The following is a 21,133-nucleotide window of genomic DNA, read 5'->3' as shown; positions in this document are numbered from 1 at the left end:
TAAGGTCTCCCTTGAGCCTTCTCTTCTCCAGGTTGAACAAGCCCAACTCTTGCAGCATGTCCTCATAGGAGAGGTGCTTCAGCCCCCTGCTTGGCCCTCCTCTGGACTCACTCCAACAGCTTTATGTCCTTCTTACACTGGGGTCCCCAGAGATGGAAGCGGTATTCCAGGTAGAATTCCCTCCCTCTTCCTGCTGGTCACAACTCTTTTGATGCAGCCCAGGATACAGTTGGCTTTCAGGGCTGCAAGCACACATTGCCAGCTCACATTTACCTTGGCATCAACCAACAGCCCAAGTCCTTCTCCTCAGGGCTGCTCTCAACCCATTCTCCACCCAGCTTGGGACTATGCCTGAACCACGTGCAGGACCTTGTGCTTGGCCTTGTTGAACATCACACTGGCATCCCTTCCCTCCAGTGTGTCATCTGCACCACACAGCTCTGTGCCACTGGCAAGCCTGCTGCAGGTGCACTCAATACCACTGTCCATGACTTCAACAAAGATGTTAAACAGCACTGGTCCCAATATTGATCCCTAAGGAACACCACTCATTTACTGGTCTCCCCATGGACATTAAGCTGTTGACCACAACTCTTCTAGTGCTGCTGTCCAGCCAATTCCTTGTCCAGCAACTGTATGAAAACGCATTCCTCAGAGTAACTCTTGGATAAACTGTATAAAGAAAGAAAGTATTTAGATTAAGTGCTGTCTAGAAAGTAACAGTCAAGAGAACACTGAGGGATTTACAAAGTATTTCTGTCAAGAAAGCAGCATCCTTCTTATTTGGATATATTTTCAGAGAGGTCCAGGACAGTGGTAAGAAGGGAGACAGTTAAATGTGTTTTAACTGATGAAAACTATGGAGGAGAAGGAAGGTGAAAGAAACAGATGCATAAGCCATTTTGTTGTGTACTAATGAACTAGGAACGAAGTAGTTTATGGACAGTCACCTTAAATTCTGAAAAGCCACAAAGGAATTATTGGGTACTGAAGAATGAAGAAGCATTTTGGTGACTTATGCTACCTACCATTCACAAGCAGTTGCAAGTTTAAGGAAATAAAAAAGAAAAGAAAAAAGAAGCCACCTGTCTCTAGTTTAATATTAACGAGGCTTGCTTTAATTATAAAGCTAACCAACCTTTTGCCTACACATTTTGCTAAACAATTTTTATATCTCTGCTAGAAGGAGATTTTTAGCCACTCACAAAAAGTTCTAATTCATGCTTTATTTCTGAGAATCCTTAGAAATTGAAAAGACTTTAAAAGCTTTAATTTGTCAACTCCCATTTTAAGAAGTCTAAAACTATCTGTTATCCCAAGTTGCATTGAAAGGAGATGACAAGAGGGAAAGAGCCATGAGAAATGGGCACAGGGCTAGCTAGTAAGTGGCAGATTAAGTTAGTTTTTATTTCTATAGCCAGAACAAAAACTTGGACAGAATATGACCAGACGGGTTTAAATAACTACAGAATATAAAACTTGTGTTTAGTCTGCCTTGGGTTACAGAAACAAAAGAGCACACACATCCACTTAGGGAGAATTAAAAATAAAATACTAAATATTTATAGAGAATTTAACACTGGCTTAGCAGTTCAGGCTAAAAGGTCTACTTATCGCAACATCTTTCCTTTAACAGTGGTCATAAAGGTAAGAACAGCACAAGAACACGTCTCTGGGTGCCCCAAACCATTCTCTGCTCTTCCAGCTACTTTCAGCTCATGAGACTTACTGGCCTTGTTTGTCTAACTCCTAATAGTTCTTTCAAAAAACTTGCCCAACATCCTCATAAGCCTACACACTCCTCCAGCACCCACAACAGCTGCTTCTGACGCAGACTGGGTCTACACACCCTGCTGCACAATCCACCTCTGTTCACTTCCCTTCAGTCTGGTTCCCCCACTAGACTGAAAAGGCCCCAAATTGTTCAACTGGAAGATCATTTCTCTTCATACCAGCAATGGTTTTGCAGCCCTTTATCACGTTCCCCTGAATTTTGCCTTTTCTAGGCCAGAGAAGCTTAAATCTGCTGAAGCATTGCTTCCCTGGCATGGCTACAGACAGCTCCTCTGGCTCTGAACTCTTGCACACGCTGAGATTTCCACAGGATGGTCACTGTCTCACAACTCAACACCCAAGAGTTACAGCAAGCTTTAACATTGACTGGCTGGCTGCTTATCAGTTTTTCTTAAAATGTTCAAATATAACATTTTCTGTATTCAATTCTTCTCTCTTTAGCTAATAAAATTATACTATTTTCAAGTTTTGTTCACCCAGTATTTAAGAATACTTCCATATGAATATATGTATTTATATACACATTAAAAATATAATTCAAGGAAAATCCTTTTAAAGTATTGGTCCTTTGAAATGATCTCTTTTTTAAAAAAGCTTCTTTGGATTTTCTGGTTGCTACGTAGCTCTTCAAGGTTAGAGACTGTATAGAATCAAGGGCATCTGTCTTATAAATAGGAAGTGGGAGTTTGGGAGGGTGGATTGTTTCCTTTCAAGTTGGCCCATGACTCAGTTCTGTGCTATTCACACAGGCTGTGTGTACTTCTGTACTTCCCACCCGTGTTCCACTTGTTGCTTTCCTGTCTTAGGTCTACCAACTGACTAAACCAAATCAAATTCCCTTCTTTCCCAAACTTTTCTGTGTGCAGCTCAGAACTGTCTGCAAGTTTAGAACAGTGATCTGATATCCAGGGTGGCCACAGATTCCCACATTTCACAAGGAAGTTCTTTCCTACCTTATCTGTACATGGCCCAACTGCACACACAATTACCAACTCTTCCATCAATCTGCCCCCCTCCTGTAATAATTCCATTACAGCTTCAAGACCTTTTAAGATCATAAAGGAAAATAACTTTCCAGGCTCTTTGAGCTATTTAAACTTTTATAAATCCTTTAAATCAGAAATATTAAAGAACAGATTCATTATCCAAATCAGGATTCACAATTCAGCAAGAAAATTATTTGGCTTTCCAGTGTTTTCTTGTAATTTTTTAATGGATCACACATTACTCTTCCTGAACAGATAAATGAACTTCTGGTTGGTGCAGTTAAGTTTTGGGGTTTTTTTATTTGCCAGCTGCACTTCCAAGTGTAACCATCATCCCTATCCAGCATGAATCCTATCCAGCCCCTTTGTTAAACTAGAGAGCCCTGTTACACTACAATGAAGTTGTAAAGAACCATAAAGAAATAATTCATTTTTTAACAAGTTTGAAATTTGTGGTTTCCAGTCAAGAGGGTTTTTTGATCGGTTTCTGATCAAAGGTTACAAAGACCAGAGAGATGTAATATGAAACCAAAACCAGCAAGTCCATGGTTCATGTCTCAAAGTGGACTTTACGTGTGACTGAGCAACGAGACTCAGGGGGAGCAAAATTCGTTTGCTGGGGGACACACACAGAAAACAAACAAAACCACACAACAACAAAATTTTAAAAGGATGGCATAGTTTGCAAGTGAGAAGAACTAGAAAATCATCTGTGACAGAAGCAGAAAGGAAAAGACAGCCCCCAGCAGAGCAATGCAGGAGAAAACTTGGGGAAATGAACAGATCCAGACAGGAATAAACATCTTAAGTACAATAAATTAATGTGTTACAGTAGCAACCACACAGACAATAGAGACAGAACTCCCACATACATAGTTTAAACAACAAAATCCCAAAATATTTTTCCATTGAAGCAAACTTTGAGCAGGTCAAAGGTGGCATATTTCCAAAAGAGTGATTAAAAAAAAAGGATTCCAGAACTAACGAGGACAAAAATCAAATCATATCCTCGATCCCAAGGGATTCTCTAACCCAACACTTTTCCTCAACAGTTCATCTGCATGTTAAATAAACAGAATAAAAGATGTGAATGCCTTGCTAACTGGAGAGAAGAGACTGATCCTGTCATTACAGGGCTGCTGAACCTTCCCAAGTGCAAAATATGACAACTGAGAAATTACAGCCCCATGCTTGGAGAAACCCACAGGAACAGGCCGGGTGTGTAATTAACACCAGAATCTCACATAATGCACATTGTAATCACTAGAAATTTAAACCAGCACCAAAAAAAAAAACCCCAACAAACCCTGTAGGCTAACAGGAGTGTGAAGCACTACTTGTGTATTTAAGCTCAAAGTTCTTGATCCACAAATAGGCTCAAGGCTGGAAGTGTATTCTGGGGGAGGTATGACCGTGAATTTGTCCTGTCTGTGAACTCTTCTTCCACTGTTATCTGCCAGCAGAGACAGGATACAAAGCTAAACAAAAAATTCAGCTTGATCCACTAAAGCTATTGTAATAAAGTGTATTGTATTTTGAAAGAAAATAAAAAAAAAAAAACCCTCTACTCACCAGAATACAGTTAAACAAAGGAAATAAATAAATTATTTTGTTTATAAAAATCAATATCAATTTTATACATATCTTGTAAATAAAAAGAAACACTAAATCCATCCAAACACTCATAAGCCTGCATGTATACTGTAGGCCACTGGCCCTCAATAACACTGTTCCAGTTGTGAACAGGAAGCAATAAAGCTTCAACCAGCACAGCAGAGCACAGAAATGCTGCTCGGGAGCTCGTTAGCTGAGATGCATCACTTTATTAGTACTATTAACACAGCCATCCTGCCAACTTCCAAGTCACCATACAAGACTTCCTTACACCATAACCCATGCTATTCAGCCCCTGCTAATCTCTACTCTCTTCTCTCACTTGAAAGTGAAGGAAGTGGCAATGAAGCTGACCTAACAAAGCACATACAAACAGTTGTGTTCCACAGTATCTTTAGCAATGACCTTGCTTGTACAGGCAGAGATCCAATTCCTGGTTTAGTACAGAACAACTTCCATTATGTTATAAAAAACCAATGCATATTTCCCTTCAGTGCTAAACTCATCGACAGGCAGGTAGATCAAAGTGCCCAAATCAGGAGCTAGAGCTCTACAGCAAAGAACTCCTCTGAGGACAATGAAAAATATACTTCCATGCCAAAGAATAACTCAAGTAAAAACTGACACTTTAAAAAAAACCCAAAAACCCAACCAAAAAATAGAACAACGAAGGGCAATGTGGACTCTGAGACCCCAAAGGACCACTTAAAACCAGGAAAACACTGCCCCTGTTTGTGCAAACAGGCAGGCATGCACGGACAGCATGCAGATCTGCCCTCCTGTCCATCCCACAGGCCGCATTAACAGTGCTCCAATCCTACTCCAGACTTATTTTTAATTTAAAACCAAACCATTGCTCATTATTTCAATATTCTCTTGGATGACCAAGCAAGGAAAAGAATGAATTTCAGTGCAGTCTATAGCAGGATAATGTGAAGGCTATAATGTAAGTGAAAAATGGCCATGTTGCTAAGATAAGGCCCCAACCACCAATCTCATTGTCAGGCCTGGCCATCTGTCAGCAGAAACCTGATTTACTGCATATAATACTGCTATACTTGATTACTACTATACTGCTATAAAAGGCTCCTGGTTTTTTTAAGCACACCAAAAGCTACTTTCTTGCAACATAAAAGGGTTAATAAAACACCTCCTCAGAAGCCAAGCTTTATGAAACCAGGTTTCAGAACTTTAAATCAAATTTCACACAGTTTCAATGTCACTGATAGATTAAATTTCTTTATAAATAAGAATATTAAAAACAGGGAAACAAAACCTGAAGAAAAACATAAAATGATAGTAAGTTACACTAGTTTCAACCTATATGCATCACTGAAAGCACCCTTACATGTTTTTAATGGAGATTATTCTAATGCTGGGCAAATGCAAAGAACTTTAGAAGAAGGACCTTCAAGAAAACATTCCTACAGTCCAACCATTCAAGAAAACCTCATTAATAAAGGGTCATCATTTGATAACTAGTCTGGACATCCAAACCATTTGCAAAAGCACTAATGACTTGAAGCATCCTTAGGCAAAGGGCTGTTAAGCCCTGCATACAGCAATGACCTAACACCTCACACAGATGAGTGCATCTACTCCAACTCTTCCCCCTCCTACATGCCAGGACAAAAATGCCTGTGCAGGAGATTCATCCTTCACATCAAATACCCACTGAGCAAAACAGCTGCAGGTACATTCTCAGGTTAATCAAACAAATCAAATAACAGCATCTAGTAATAACAAGACAATTTTTCTCTCTAAACAACAGCCCTACACTGCAGGTGGTTTTGTCCCATAGCGAGCAAACAGGAGAACAAACACATCCTGAGCAGCTGCTCATTAGGTGAGACCCATTCTGCCTGCACAGCAAACGTGTATGGTCATGGAATGAGACAGGGTAACACAGGCATATGCAAGAGAAGACAGGTACAAATTACAGTTGCACAGGTAATTTATTTCTGGGAGTTTATTGGTTTTGATGTTCCTGGACTTGAACCTTACCATTTCTTTTAACGAGGCTCGTTAACGGCTTATTTTTGTCCTATTATACAATAACAGGTAACTCTGAACAGTCACCTCCTATAAAAAAAAAATACCCATCTCCAAATAATTATTTATTCTCAAGAGAACACTTATTTAAGGAAAGTACTTTATCAGAACAGAGCAAAACAAACACAAACTGTATAGGACCTCACAAAAAGGGTTATAAAACAAGGAGAATTTATTGCAAGCTGACCTGATACTCGTTGGGCCAGAAAGTGCTGACAGCCAACTCCGCTCGAAGCCAGTCTTTGCCAGTGGAGCCAGTGACGTTCCAGATGGGATTAGCCAGTGGCCCTTTGTTCACCCTAACCAGGATGTTCAAAGTGCCTGGGTTTGCTCCATTCTTGCTGTACAGCAGGTAGCTGAAATCGATGCAGTGAGTATCATTTTCTTTCATGGTCGGAAGCTGGAGTCGAGTCTTTTCTCCAGGGTCATGGTCTGAGGAAATCACTATCATGTATGAGCCTAAAGAAGAGGGGAATGGGGAAGGAAACAAAACAAAACAACAGTAAGAGGAAAGATAAATGCCAAGAAACTGATTGCTCAACTGTGAAAAAGGATGGAATGGAAAGATTTTCATATCTCAGAATCCCAAAATTCAAGTAGCAAGAAATGCAACAAAGTATGAAATGCCTAGAAACATCACCAAAGTAATATGTAACAGAAGACCTCACACATCTCTGAGGACCTATCTAGATGCTTCCACCTAAAAGCTTTTCTCTCTCCTGTTTTAGGATCAGATAATTATCTGGAAATAGGATCACAGGCGAACTGAATAAAAATATTGAGAGGAGCAAAGGATTATCATTATTCTGAGGTCACTGAGGCCAAAACTCTCTCAACTTGCTCCACAGGTTTCCTGAAAATGAAAAATATGGAACAATAAGGTTCACACTTCTCCATGCACCTTTATCACACCTTTCTCTACATGGAAAAAGAGAGAGACTTGAATTTTAGCTACATTAGTAATACAAATAGCTCACTTAGGCCACCCAGCCACATTTCTCCTGAAAAGTTAGTTTTCCTGTTCTGTTTGCCAATGGATTTGAGGGGAGAACAGAAGTTTCTATACCTGGCAGACAGCCCATCTTGTACATTTATTTTACAGGCATATAGAAGACAGAACAAGCTGAACCTGTCTAGCTACAAAGGCAGAAAGCAGAAACCAGAAGTTTAAACTGGTTACACAGGACATGATACTAAACCAGTTCATCCTGGTGCTCTGAAGAACAGAGAGCAAAGATGGGACCACCATCTATTCCAGCCCTAGAGCGGCCCCATTTCTTCAAAAACAACAACTCCCTACCAGGTGCTACCTAGTGAATGAACTTCCAAGACACACCTGCCAGGCAAAATATTACAACCAGGTGAGAAAATCCCATCACCATACAAACTGATTTCGTCCAGCACCAAGAAGTTTCCTAACCTGAGTTTCCTAACCCTCATGCTTAAGGATTCCAGAAGCTTGGTGTTGACAGATGTTCCTTCTACTTCTAATTCTAGGGAGCACCATAATGAAGAGCCCTGACTCCCAAAGAAGGCTGAAATCTGTCAAAAATACCGATCAAAAATTAGCCTAATTTTTTTTTTTTTATTAAAACTCACAGATTTAGGAACACTTCTCCAAATGAGTAGCCCTGCAAAAGTTCTGAGAGTAAGTACCTGAATGAACACTTACTGATGGAAAATCTTCTCCCAAGTGTATATTTGTATAAACTATTACTGTGCTCTAAGTGACGTTTGTCCTTTGATTTTAATGCAACAAGGAACTGCTGTGCTCTAATGTGTCCTAAGCAGCTGCACAAACCATTCTGAAAATTGTGGACAAGCTGGTGCTCTGAGGAGAATTTATGTACGTGGATTAAGTAATCTGTGTGACATGCTAATTCACTGGCCAGTAAAGTTCTTCTGTCCTAAAACACCCCTCCCCCCCAAAAAAAAAACCCAACAAAAAAGAGAAATACTACAAAATGAAAGCACTTCTTAAAGTACAGTTCCAGGATCTTAATTTTGTATACTGAACTTTAAATTAAAAAAGGGGCTGTGTGTTTAAAGAAAACTACTATAACCTAACAGAAGCACCTAATTAATATTTGGAATCATATGCAGAATCCATTATTTGATTCATTTTTATTAAGGAAGGTGGCAAAGTATCAGTTTCTGATCATCTCTTCATCATTAATACCTATTTATAAAGACAGAAAGGAATTATTAGATGTATTATACTGTTTAGGGTTTGCTGTTATTAGAACTCTTTAATGATTATGGTCTAGAATCAATTGACAACTGCACGTGAGATACTCAAAAATGTGTTTCTAAACCATGTTCATTGCTGTACAGCTATTATGCTCCTTAACTAGAATAAACTTCCTTTGTAATAAGCATGTTTATAATCTCTATCTTAATAATATAAATATCTTACAAGCACTTTATCCATGGCTGATACATTACAGAACAATATTTTGAAAACCTTTGGCCACACTAGCCATGTGACAGGGGAAGGATGTACATCAGCAGTTTGGGTGGTTTGGGGTTTTTTTTCTACATGAGAGTTAGAAAACTGAAAGAGATCAGTGAAAAATTAGAGACTGCTTTCCTCCTCTTAGCACAGATTCTCCAAAGCATTTGCAATGTAAATGTAAATTGTGTAATGTAAATGTAAAGCTGTGGCTGCCCCCTCCCTGGCAGTGTTCAGGGCCAGGCTGGATGGGCAACCTGGTTTAGTGTAGGGTGACCCAAACGAGCCTGTGATTCTGTGATTGCCTCTGAGCCATATCTTGCAAATATTTCTAAGCAACAGACTAAAACCAACTGATTTTCTTTTTCCTACACAAACCAAACGTTAACATTTCTAAAGCTAAGGCCAGGAAGCAGATACACTCTCTGAAGGGAATCTGTGGCAGAAAGAAAGAAGTACAATAAAAGAAGAGAGCTTTGCAGAATTTTTGAAATGTCATTTTTTTCCCCTTATCCCAGGATCAAAACACCAGGGTGGAAAGAAAATCACAACCAAATTGTAAGAAAGAAAGTAAACATAGTATAGGAACAAGATCTTTAAATAATCTGCTATAGTCTTTGGATGCTCTGAAATACATTTTTCCTCATATCAAAACATTTTACAGTACTGTATTTTTTTAACCTCATTTTTCATGAGTGAAAAATATTTAGCAGTAAATTTGCATGTATGGAGATACATGTGTTAGTCCTACAGCATTTCATAAAATGCTCCAGACAGCATTCATAAACCATTTGTCACAAAGCCAAAGCATCTGTTCAGCATCTTGCAAACTACTTCCCCTCGCCTCCCTTTTGAAACTTTTCTTAAGAGGCTCTATCCCCTGAATGTGCACAACCTCAGTCCTTCCTCAGCCTATGGACTTCAAGAAAATCAGTAGGCAACGCCAAAATAAACTGCACATCAAGTTTACATCTTTGAAAAACACATAAAATATTGTCTTATGCCTTTTATGAGAAAGTCATTCTTTATTTGGAAGTAAACACTGTGTACAGGATTGAAAGAGTTGTGGGGTTTTTCCCCATTTACATGTGCTTGGAATATCCTAAGTCAAAGCTTTACTCAAACCTTTAGCCCTAGATGCTCTCTCTACAGTTTGTTTTAAACAAGCATTTTCTTTACCATTGAAAGCTGTATTTTGTGGTGCCATTTCCATGGCACAAACTGCTGTGCAATCCATTAAAACAAGTAAGGTCACATGAAAACCAGAAATTATAGAAAGCAAACTAATTATAATTAAATGTCCAGTTCAGTTTGATTTAGCATAGCAGTGATGACAACAAGCTACTAAGTTTTTGAATTTGAAAGGTATTGGCTAAGCCTAGACACTGCTTTCATAAAGCAATGCTCATGGGAAGAAAGATCACAGTGGGGATGCATCCCCAGGAAAATATGTGCTCACAGAATTGCCACCAAATGCCCCTTCACATACCAAACAAAATGTATGTATTTCATACCTGTTATTAGACATAAAGCAAAAAGATTAAATGAAAACACTGCCTGATGATCTTCCTTTAAATAATTGATTAGGTCCAGCAAACAGGAGCTGTGCTGGGATAGCCATTTATAACCCTTTCCAAACTGATGTAACGACGTTAGGTATTAAAAAGACGACTTTCATCAGTAATGTGCACTCCAGCAACCACTTAGATGTTAGTGTACAGAGACCCCAGGCATCAAACATCTGACCCATTCTCACATACAGCTACTGCAACACTCAGCTGACCATGCAAATGGGCAGACAGCATATGTATGTATGTGCCAAGAATGAAACACAGGCATGACCATGGCAGGGAGGGGGCAGGGGTGGTGTGGAGCAGGAAATCACACAAGTGGGAAATACATTTGTATAATAATACTGTATTACCACAGGTTTTCAATTAATAGATGTATTTAATAAAGGGATGACAAAACAGCCAAGTGACTGCTTTGCAGAAGTAACAAACACCCTGGATTATTATTAGTGGCAATTCTGCAGCAGTACAAAAGCAAGAGGTGGTAAGGAAACCTCAGCAAACTAATTCAAGCGACTGGGAACAACTACCCAGATATTTAACATTTAGACAGAGAAATAACAAGAGGACAGGTGATCACAGGCTAATTGGCAAGGTATTTTTGGATTTAGCCAGAATGAGAAGCAGAAGTGAGGGAAATGCTCACAAACATATTAATCCTTAAGATTAATTACCTACTTGATATTTTCAAAGAGAATTTAGAGCAACTATTAGAGCTAACTGTTCTCAAGGGTGCTCCAGGCTGGAGCAGAGAAAGAGTAAGGAGGAAGAAGCAGCAGAGACAAAGTGCTATGGGACTGACCACAGCCCCTGATCCCCATCTCCCTGTGCTCGTGGTGGTGCTGGGGAATGAAGTTAACTTCTCCCCAAGTCAAGCTTTGCCCATGATGGTCAGTAATTGTGATCTCCCAAATAAGTGAGCTCCCTGTCTTTGCCTCAGCCTATGAGATTTTTCATCTTATTTTCTTCCCTTGCACTGTTGCAGACGGAAGAGAAAGAACATCTGGGTAGGGTCTGGCTAAAGTCAACCCACCACAGCTGCCAAAAAGGTAAATGGTAGCAGTGTTGCCTAACTGCAGTTAGATACTGCCTATACCAGCTGTTTCATTAAATCCCAGTGGAGACAAATTTTGTGGGATTTTTTCCCATAGTTACTGGCCTAACAGATCAAGGACAAGCAAATGTAAAGTACCTGATACACCTACTTCCCTTGCAGACAAGAAAAAACTAAAAAAATAATCTGACCTGTGTCCTGTTTCCATTAAATTTACAGGATGGAATTTGCGAGTCGCCTCATTGCAAATCAATATGGGGGGAAAATAGTCTGTTATTTGGACAATAAAGAAGGAAACTTAACACGACAGAGCAAAAGGGTTTTGGGGGGTTTTTATTATTATTACAAGACAAAAAAGATAAATTCTATCTTTGGATGATGCAGTAAGAAATTAGAGATTTAAAGTAACCAAAGTCATAATTACACCTGGACAGAGAGACATTGCTGCAAACTATTCCTTTCACTGCCTATTTTTCATTGTGTTCAAGTACAAAGACTTTACTTTGGCAGTGGGGCTATTTGAAAATGCATCACAACTCACCGGTACCATTTTCCTTGAGAAGCTTATTTTGACATTTATGGTGTTTCATCCTCTTTTCGGCAGTTCCCAAAAGCCTTCCCCATACTCACAATCCTGTACAGTCCCCACCCTTTACAGTCCCCACCCTTTACAGTCCCCACCCTTTACAATCTTTTAGAGCTCATATGGAACATTCTCTTTCCCCCAACCACATTGGAATGTTTTATTTTTCCAAGTCAAACTTCACCCTCCCATCTTTGCTTTAATTCCCTTCTATTTATTTCCCAGCTAACAGCCCCTAATGTTATTGCTGATGTACAAGGTTAACCCAATTCTCACCTGCACGGAACAGAAACATCAGCATACGAAACAGGTGACTGGCTCTGCCTCCTAAACCTTTACCCAGCTCATGCCAAGAATTCAACTTTAGGATCTGGCTTTCAGGAAGATTTTGATGCCTATTGAGCACTTCACTCATGAACTCACTAATAGGCATCTACACAGATACAGCATCAGACTTTTCCTTGCCCATGTTATTACCTGTATCTGAATATTCCTCACAACTTTCAGTATGTTTTGCTTATTTTTTATAAGAACTTGATGTCCTAGCTTAGAGGCAAGGACAGATCATTTCAGAATAAATTAATTCCTTAACTAATTACCTGTGAAAAGTTTTTATCTCCTACTGAAAACTAAACTTTATCATCATCTAGCAGTTCATCACAGGTAAGAAATCAGGCTAAGATTCAAAACAAACCCAAAAATCTAAGTAAAAGCTTCCTGCTGTAATGTAGCCATGTGGTGGATCAGTTTCCCCATCAAATTATTTTCTCTCACTTCCTGGCTCCCTGAAAAACGGGCTTCTATTTGAAGTGTGAAACTTGTAATTTTCAGCAGGCTGGTTTTCCCTCCTGCAAATTCTCCTTCCTTCAAATAAATACTAACTACCAAGCCATCTCCATTTCCAGGGTACACTTTGGTAACTTCTCTGCCTGCTACTGTGCTCCTTTAGTCACTACAACACACACAGAGAAAAAACAATTCAGAAAATTCTGAATTTCATATGCCACTAGATTTATGGGTACAGAAATGGATTCAGCTTTGTGGTTTGCTGATGGGGAAAAAAACCCCATGAGTATACATCCCACTGTAGCAGGGAGTAACATGGAGATGCTTAAACAGACTCACAGATCGGGTAGAAAACATGTCTTTTCTATATATTTAAAAGAAGGGATTGTCTTTACTTCACTGCAGTGTCACTGACATGAAGTGGAGAGTCAAGGCACTTAAGTGCATTGTCCTAAAACTCAGAGCTATGTGACCTTTTGATTTCATTTCTTTAATATCTACCGCAGAACGTTCTAGCCCCGGGTTCGGTTTCAGGCAGCCCTTATGAGAGCCAACGGGCTGGGAACTGGCACAGACACAGGCTTGCCACTGGAAACAGCCTGCAAACAGAAGGAATTCAGAAACCTCTGTATTACTTCACAGACAACTTACATTTCCCACACACTTGTATTTATGCTTATTTAGTTCTTCAGAGTAATATCCCTGGGAGCATTTCACTGAGGGCGCTTTACGTGCATTTCTAGAATTTGCAAGAAGGGAAAAATTAAAGGCTAATGGTAAAACCTCAAAAGCTATTAACTACTTCTTCTTGCAGGAAGGATATGCTTTTCAAAAAGGAAAAAAACCCCAATCAAAACTGAAAGCATATGAATAAATTAAACAGACTCCAGGTAAACTTCCATACTCTTGGGCTTTAAAAAACCCTTCAAATCACTAGAGCCCACTCTTTCTCTTTCCCAATACATAGAGAATATCGGCCACAGAGATAAAATAAGATTAATGAAATTAGGAGACAATATTAAGCTTTCTAATTTTAATGCCTTGCCCCATCAATTCAGTTTCATGTTTTAAGGACTGTCTCTAGAAATAAATGTAAAGACACTATAATCCCACTTAAAAATATATTACTCAATACACACACAAATATGCAATATCATTACATCCTGACTTCCATGTCAGCTTTTTTCATTAAAAAAAAATAAAATTACTGTAAAAAATCAAGAGTTTGTTGAACAATTAAGATTGAGATATCTGTCCACACACCCAAATTACTTGTGGTACTGTTCCCCACACAAGGCTCAAACTGTTGAGGGCATCATTCAATTCAGACTCTCAAAAGTGAAAGGGGGGGAAAAAAAAAAAAAATCAGGATCACCAGTTTCAACTTCACTCAGTTGCACACTGGCAATGCACCACAACTCAAATGTAAGCCAAGGCAAGACTCAGAATTTACTATGAAGATTAAGAACAACAGTAACAAAACCACACAACACCAAGAGAGGAATTTTTTTCTGGAGAATGCAATCTCAATTTTTTCTTTTACATCCCATAGAGAACAAGTTTTATGAAAGTAACCAAACTGAAACAGGTTATTATGCTACAGCATAAAGGCAGAGCACTCACTCATTCAAACAGAAACTCAGAAACTAATGGACTGCAGTAGCTCATCAGTTTTGCACAGACACTGCAACTTCACAAGACAAGAGAAGGTGTCCTGCCTTCCAGCCTGTACTTGATCACAGCAAAACCACTGCTCTACAGCACCATCCCATAATGAGGAACCCCCCGTTTTCACACCCACAGAAATAAAGCAACAGTGGGGCAGCTTGGCAAGGCAGCACAGAGCAAGACTGATCCAGGCAAGATAAATCAAAGCAGGACCGGGCTGGCCACAGAATTCGTATCACAGACACAACACTTCACTGGTATTCGCACTTGTGACACTACTACAGCCGTGATACTATCATCACTCATGACTCCTCTATTCATAATACCAATTAAAAGGGGGAAAAAAGGAAAGAACACACACACACACACACACACACACACACACACACGTATTTCAGAGGTATGCCAGCATTTGGGACAAAGTTTGTGAAAAAGTTTTGATTGAAAAAAAATCATCCCTCAGGCTACAAGCAGCTACAAAAGTTCTGTTCCCCTTATCAACATTTTACATATGAATAAACATGAAAACCATACACTTCTGAAGTGTCTGAATTCCTAGTTTTTCTTACACATACCACCAGCTTCCTGTGGATTTGTTTGTACTGAAGCAGAGAAAGAAAAAAACAACCAGCTACTGGTTTTCTGAGGCATGATAATTTAACTCTTTTCACATTGCTTTTCTTGTGATGGATCTTTAGCAAATACAGAGGCTTTAAGCACTCCAAAATCTGAGACAGAAGCATGTCAGCAACTGAAATTTGTAATGGAAGCTTGCAGTGTCTATACAAAAGGGTATTTATCTTGCTATGTACTCCTTTGAACAGCCTCTTCCAACGAAGCATTCAGAAAATTACATTTGATACGGTGCATCAGACACGCCTGTGGAAGGACAGCACCACTGAACAGTAAGCTGCATTGAAGTAATCAATAGGCACATGGAACAGTTTCTTATAGAGCTGGGAATTATGTGAGGCTCAGTCACAAACTTCTCTCCTCTGCACCCATGAATGGATGGCCAAGACGAACCTCACAACAGCTCCAAGTTGCCTGCAATTCTGTTGTAAAGCTATAAATACCCCCCAGGGGGTGGCACGGTGACTGTAGGATGCTTCTTAGTCACCCAGGGGGCTGAGCTGGCTGCCCAAGCAGCAGCATACGCTGACCAGCTCAAAAGAAAAGGCTTCCCCTAAGCAAAACTTCACAGAGAAGTCCAGCTCACAAATCATACACACAGTGTGAGGTTACCGGCTGGGCTATCAAATGATGGGGCACCATTCCTGCCTGCACACTTTAAAGCTGGGAAGAGGGAGGTTCCAGCATGTGGCTCCTCTCCACAGCACCAGCCAATGCTGCCAAACCTCAAGGCATCCTGTACCTCCTGGGGAAAACTCAGTCCCACGAAGATCCGGACAACTAATAACCACCTGCACCAACTTCACTGTGTTTAATCCAGGTGTAGAGAAGCGTTGAAATCCATTTTGGTTTAATGTTTGAAAACATTGAAGCTTTGCTCAGTAGACAGTCTGACAGGCAACGTGAGTGCTGAGCACTTGGGAGGGTCTTTGGTGTGGGGTGCACAAAGTTCACGCACATCAGCTGAGACAACCTGAAAGCTCCCTGCTTCTGCAGAGCACAGGGCTGTTCCTCTCAGCACATGGCTCTCCCCATGTTCTCCTCCATCTGTGCTCACCAGAGCCTTGCACAAGCCAAATCAACGTCAAAATCCAACAAAAATTAAGGAGGTCTCCCGTCTCCCTCGAGACCGGCAAGGGTTGACTGCTTCCCAGGTGAGGGAAACAAAGTGACTCCTGGAGCAGCCCAGCAAAGACCAGAGCCAGGTCAAGATGTGACAGGAAACTGAAGCTGCAATACATATATATATATTTATACAAGGGGGGAGGTTTGCCCCTGGGGAAAAAACAAAGCCAAACACACACCCACTCCCCCCAACTTAGTTAAAAGTAACTTCTTTCAAGTAGTTGGAAAGTCTTTAGAGAAAAATAGCTCAAAAAATAGCCTTAGGATTACTTTCAATTCATTAAAAAAATATTCTTGCAAACTCTTTAGGGTTTTTTCTCCCCCAAGTACTAAGTGGCATTTAGATTTTAACTGAATGGGAAAATATCTTTTTGAAGTTGCATTCATATTCATATTCTTAAACACACTAATCATTCTTCCAAAAGCAACAGTATTTAAAGTGCATTGAGAAAATACTTATTCCTATCATTTTAGGACACTGAAACTGAAAACAGAAATTAAGCTGGTCATTCTCTGGATGAGCGTGTGACAGCAGAAAATAAGAATTAACAATCTTCCCAGAATACCACTCCCAAGGATCACCAACAGTTAAATAAAGGCTCAAAAGCCATAATCATTACCATATGCGACAGCAGATTACAATTGTTATTACAGACCTTTCAGAAGAGGAAATTATATACCCTATATTTCTTGAAAGTCGTCTTAGAATTTATTTAAAGCATGGGAGGCTTATAAAATAGTTTCATTAGACTTTTTTTTTTTAAATGGTAACTGGAAGAATACTCAATTCCTTTATTTTGGACCAATTTTTCTTGACACCAAATAATAATTTTTTCCTGCTATGAAAAGAGTTTTGCTGAGAACATTGCTTTATGCAACAGCAGCCAGAAAAAGACACCTTTTACTGTCAGATTTCATTCCTTTTAGAGGTGCAGGATGAACACTTAAAGAGCTGTACATCCCTTTGATCAAATGCACAACACAAACTAACACCTACTGCTAAGAGTTACCATTGGTAAGAATACTGAAAACCAATACACAATGGTACTTAATTCATGGAAATAATACTTATCTACACATTCAGATCTAATAGCAAACTGCTACCTCTTCCTCAAAGTATCTCTCACCCTTCCCTCTGAGGTGTGTGACTAACTTTGTAGGATTCACACACTACAGCTGAGAATAACCAGGAGTCCTGTCTCAACCCATCCAATTGCAGTACTATTTAGAGAACTTAAGTACTTGCTTAAGGAAAAGAAACCTGGAGCCCTTGGCGTTTAGCATTTCCAAGTCAGTCTTCAATCTCTCTTCAGACCATTAACTACACATGGTTATGCATATTTGTAAAATAAAGTCTTAAACAATTTAACAAGCACGGTACATTAACACTGGATGCCCTGTGAAGCTCTGGATTTTACAAAGATAGAAAGGAAAAGGCTAAAAAAAAAAACCCAGCTACTTCTGGGATTTCTTTGGATGTGCCAGTTTCTGACTGTGATGTTGATCTTGCAGGCACAAACAGAGCTCTAATGCATCTCTGATAAACGTAATAAATAACGTGACCTAAAACCAGTCAAAATCCACAAATCCTACATACCAATCCAAAAAATGCAGAGAAGTCCTATCCAAGAATACATAACCCACCATATTAAGTACCACGGAAACAAGATTAAACCCAGTAAATATCTGCTGTGCACCAGAAAGAATCCATCACAGGCAATAAATAAAAACAGACAACAGTGCCCACCCAAAACACAGTCCAAACATTTCTGTTGATACTCCAGGGAGGCTTAGAAAATACATTCAAAACTTAGGTTCAGAAATCAGAATTCCTTTCTCTCTTAGATGCTGGAACTCACCGTTAAAACGGACACATGGGTTTTATGGTGTGTGACAACTCTGGTCATGCTTCACCTCTTGCTACCAGCCCTTCCCTCCGCAGACATCAACTATTCTTCTCCTCCAAACACTTACACTGATTAGCACGAGTACATTACATCCAGAGTAATGGTTATAACCTGTACTTAAGTCTGATGTCTTGATGCATCTCCATCAGGAATGATGGAGGCTAGGACACCCAAGAGGTCATAATATTTTTCCATCTGAATTAGTTGTTTTAAAATAAATGGATAGATAAATAAATAAATAAGCTCTCCCTAGAAGCTCTTGCCTCTCAAATTGTATTAGCAGCTCAATTGGTTTTACACTCTAGTACACACCATCTTTCTTCTACAGGGAAATACTTTTGAGATGGATGGAAACAACCCTATCTATTATAAAAATCACTCATGCTAACACACTAGCATTTTTTGGATACTGTTTTGAAAGAAATAATTGGGCTCGGTGTTCAGCAATGGGAAGAACAGCAAGGAGAAAGACTGCATATAAAGCAGGACTGCTGTTTTAGAGAAAACTTGAAGTTCACAGCTCTTAATGGTGTTCAGCGGTTTTTGTTGTTGTTTGGGGGATTTTTTTGTTCTCTGAAAACATCTCAGTTCATGGAGATCAGCATCTTCTCTTTTGACTCCACGCTTTCCAATTAATAAAAATTTGAAGCGGCTTTTTCCTTCTGAATAGCTAGTTTGCACATGCTATTGCTATTGAAATCCTCCTTGATTCTGAATACTCGAGTTCACAATGCCACAAAACACACTGAGCACATTCGTCCAAGCTCATAAAACATCCCTCTCTACCTGCACAAGGTCATCAGCTACAGCTTGGCACAGACTAATGCAATTAACCCAAGGTTCTGAAAAACACACAACTGAGAAAGCCACCAAAAGACACACCAGGTGATGGATGAGACCTCCCTTGCAGACAACTTGTGAACTTTTAAGGCTAATGTTTATTAGTCAGACACTGTACTTCATTAGTAGGGCTAGGAATTGAACCCACGTTGAAAAGATACCCTCATGCAAATTTCTCCCAGGATTGTGGTATTTCACATTTTAGTTTCTTCAAGAACATCCTACAGACACCAGAGTACCAAGTCATCCAAGGAGCTGTATCACTTCCTCATTCGTTTTCTTTAAGTTGCTTTTTAAAAAAGTTTTTGCACTTGTACTGCCTTCAAAATTAGTTTTTCAAAACCATAAAGGGCATCTGAATCCTAATACCGCCTTCAAATGTTCGGAATGTCCAACTAAGCTGCTCAGAGCCACGTGTCAGAAGTACCTCAGAAAAAGAAGTGATACTAATCGTACAGTATTGTCTCCTAGCACTAAACTTTTTAAAAATACACCTCTTTCTATGAAGGGAGTATCAAAGACATATTTTATAAAATTAACACAGCTGTTAGTCATGATAAAATAGTTTCCAAAAAAGTTTTTAATAAATATAAAATTATTTCCTCTTATGCTTTACCTATCAGTCCTCCTGAGATTGACCAAAGACTAAACAGAATCTTCTCAATAGAGAATGGAAATCCAAAACAAACAGGTAAAGAACAAAGGATTTAGACTCTCTGAAAAAAAAACCAAAAACAAATCAAAACCAAAACCAAACCACCCACAAGAAAACCACAACCAACCAAAACCAACAACAAAAACCCCACAGATGAAGATAGACAATAGCCTCTGTGTATCATTAGTTGACATGTTCTTTTCTCTTTTCTCACCTACAAGAGACATGCAACTTTTCCTGGCATTTATGCCCACAGAAACATTTTAGGTGGGAAAATTGTGACATTAGATAGCAGAACATTAATCACTGTTAAGAAACGTCTATTAAACATTCCAGTCCATAATTCAATTAAAGTTTTCACTCATCCCCAACATGAATCTTTCCTATTGTGATTCAAGATTATTACTGCATAACCTACCACCAGCCAACATGAGGGCTAAGTTACCACCTTCTCTACACCTACCTTTTACTTTTTGAAATGTCAACTTTCTTTTTCTCCCCTGTAGAAAAGACAGTCCTGATTTCTGTAGTCTTGCCACACAGGACATGCTGATGTCTCGCCCTCTACCATTTCTGCTGCTTTCCTCTGAGCTTTCCCAGAATGGGAATTCTCCTTCCATGCTCCAAAATGAACACAAGTGCCTATTCTTCTAGGTGTACTCAGAAAGAAGAAGAAATTTTTAGAAGTACTATTTTATGTATTTTTATACAGTATATCCTATGGAAAGCAATTAGGACAGGCTGCCTTTTTCACAAGAGAATAGCAGTGTGGACTCATATATAATTAGCCATTTTCAGCAACCACAAAAACCATTTGTGCAGATCTACTACTTCATTTTACACTCATGCTTGCTGGTCATTCCACCCCAGTGTCTTTGCCAGCCTGCCCAGTGTATCCAGATCATTTTTTTTCATTCCTTTTCAATTCTTGATTAGCAGCACCGTTATCTGTCATAATCATTTCAAACCCTAGATCACCTCAAATAGACTTGTGGGCTCAGTAACCTGGATATCCTCATGAAGTTCAAAGGACACCTGTTCTCCCATCATCCATGGCACTAATGAAAACATTAAGATAACTGCACACTACCAGTGTTTTCCAAGCAGCTTTTCACCTACTGTAAAGCAGTTTCAGTTTCATCAAGACACTTCTACCCAGGCTTAACAGGGTAAGCATCATCGGTTCCAAAGTGTGATATCTAATGCAAATTCACACTTGCCTAAATATTACAGAACTTCCTTCTCCCTACTTCCCAGCATGTGTACCCTTGCTCATTATCACATAAAATATGCTATTGTTTTCAGGGGTGGTTGAAGAACTGAAGATCATCGGGTCTGCTGGACAGAAGACAATTTACTTCAATGCCTACCCTTATGCTGTCCAAGTCAGCAGCAGGAGGCAATAGTCCCTGG

General features: G+C 39.5%; 1 protein-coding gene across 2 annotated transcripts in view; it reads right to left on the bottom strand.

The window, feature by feature from the left end:
• PTPRK (protein tyrosine phosphatase receptor type K) overlaps positions 1-21,133 on the bottom strand; it is a gene marked incomplete at its 5' end in the record, with an annotated part of 400,356 nt that overhangs the window by 257,063 nt on the left and 122,160 nt on the right. For both annotated transcript variants that reach the window (XM_084262490.1, XM_084262491.1), the window contains one exon: positions 6,634-6,905. In XM_084262490.1, coding sequence (XP_084118616.1) covers positions 6,634-6,905 — 272 coding nt within the window. The remainder of the gene's footprint in view (positions 1-6,633; positions 6,906-21,133) is intronic.

Source organism: Gallinula chloropus (assembly GCF_964237585.1).
Source record: "Gallinula chloropus genome assembly, chromosome: 3".
In the NCBI taxonomy this organism is placed as follows: domain Eukaryota; kingdom Metazoa; phylum Chordata; class Aves; order Gruiformes; family Rallidae; genus Gallinula; species Gallinula chloropus.
This window is presented reverse-complemented; position numbering and strand designations above follow the sequence as displayed.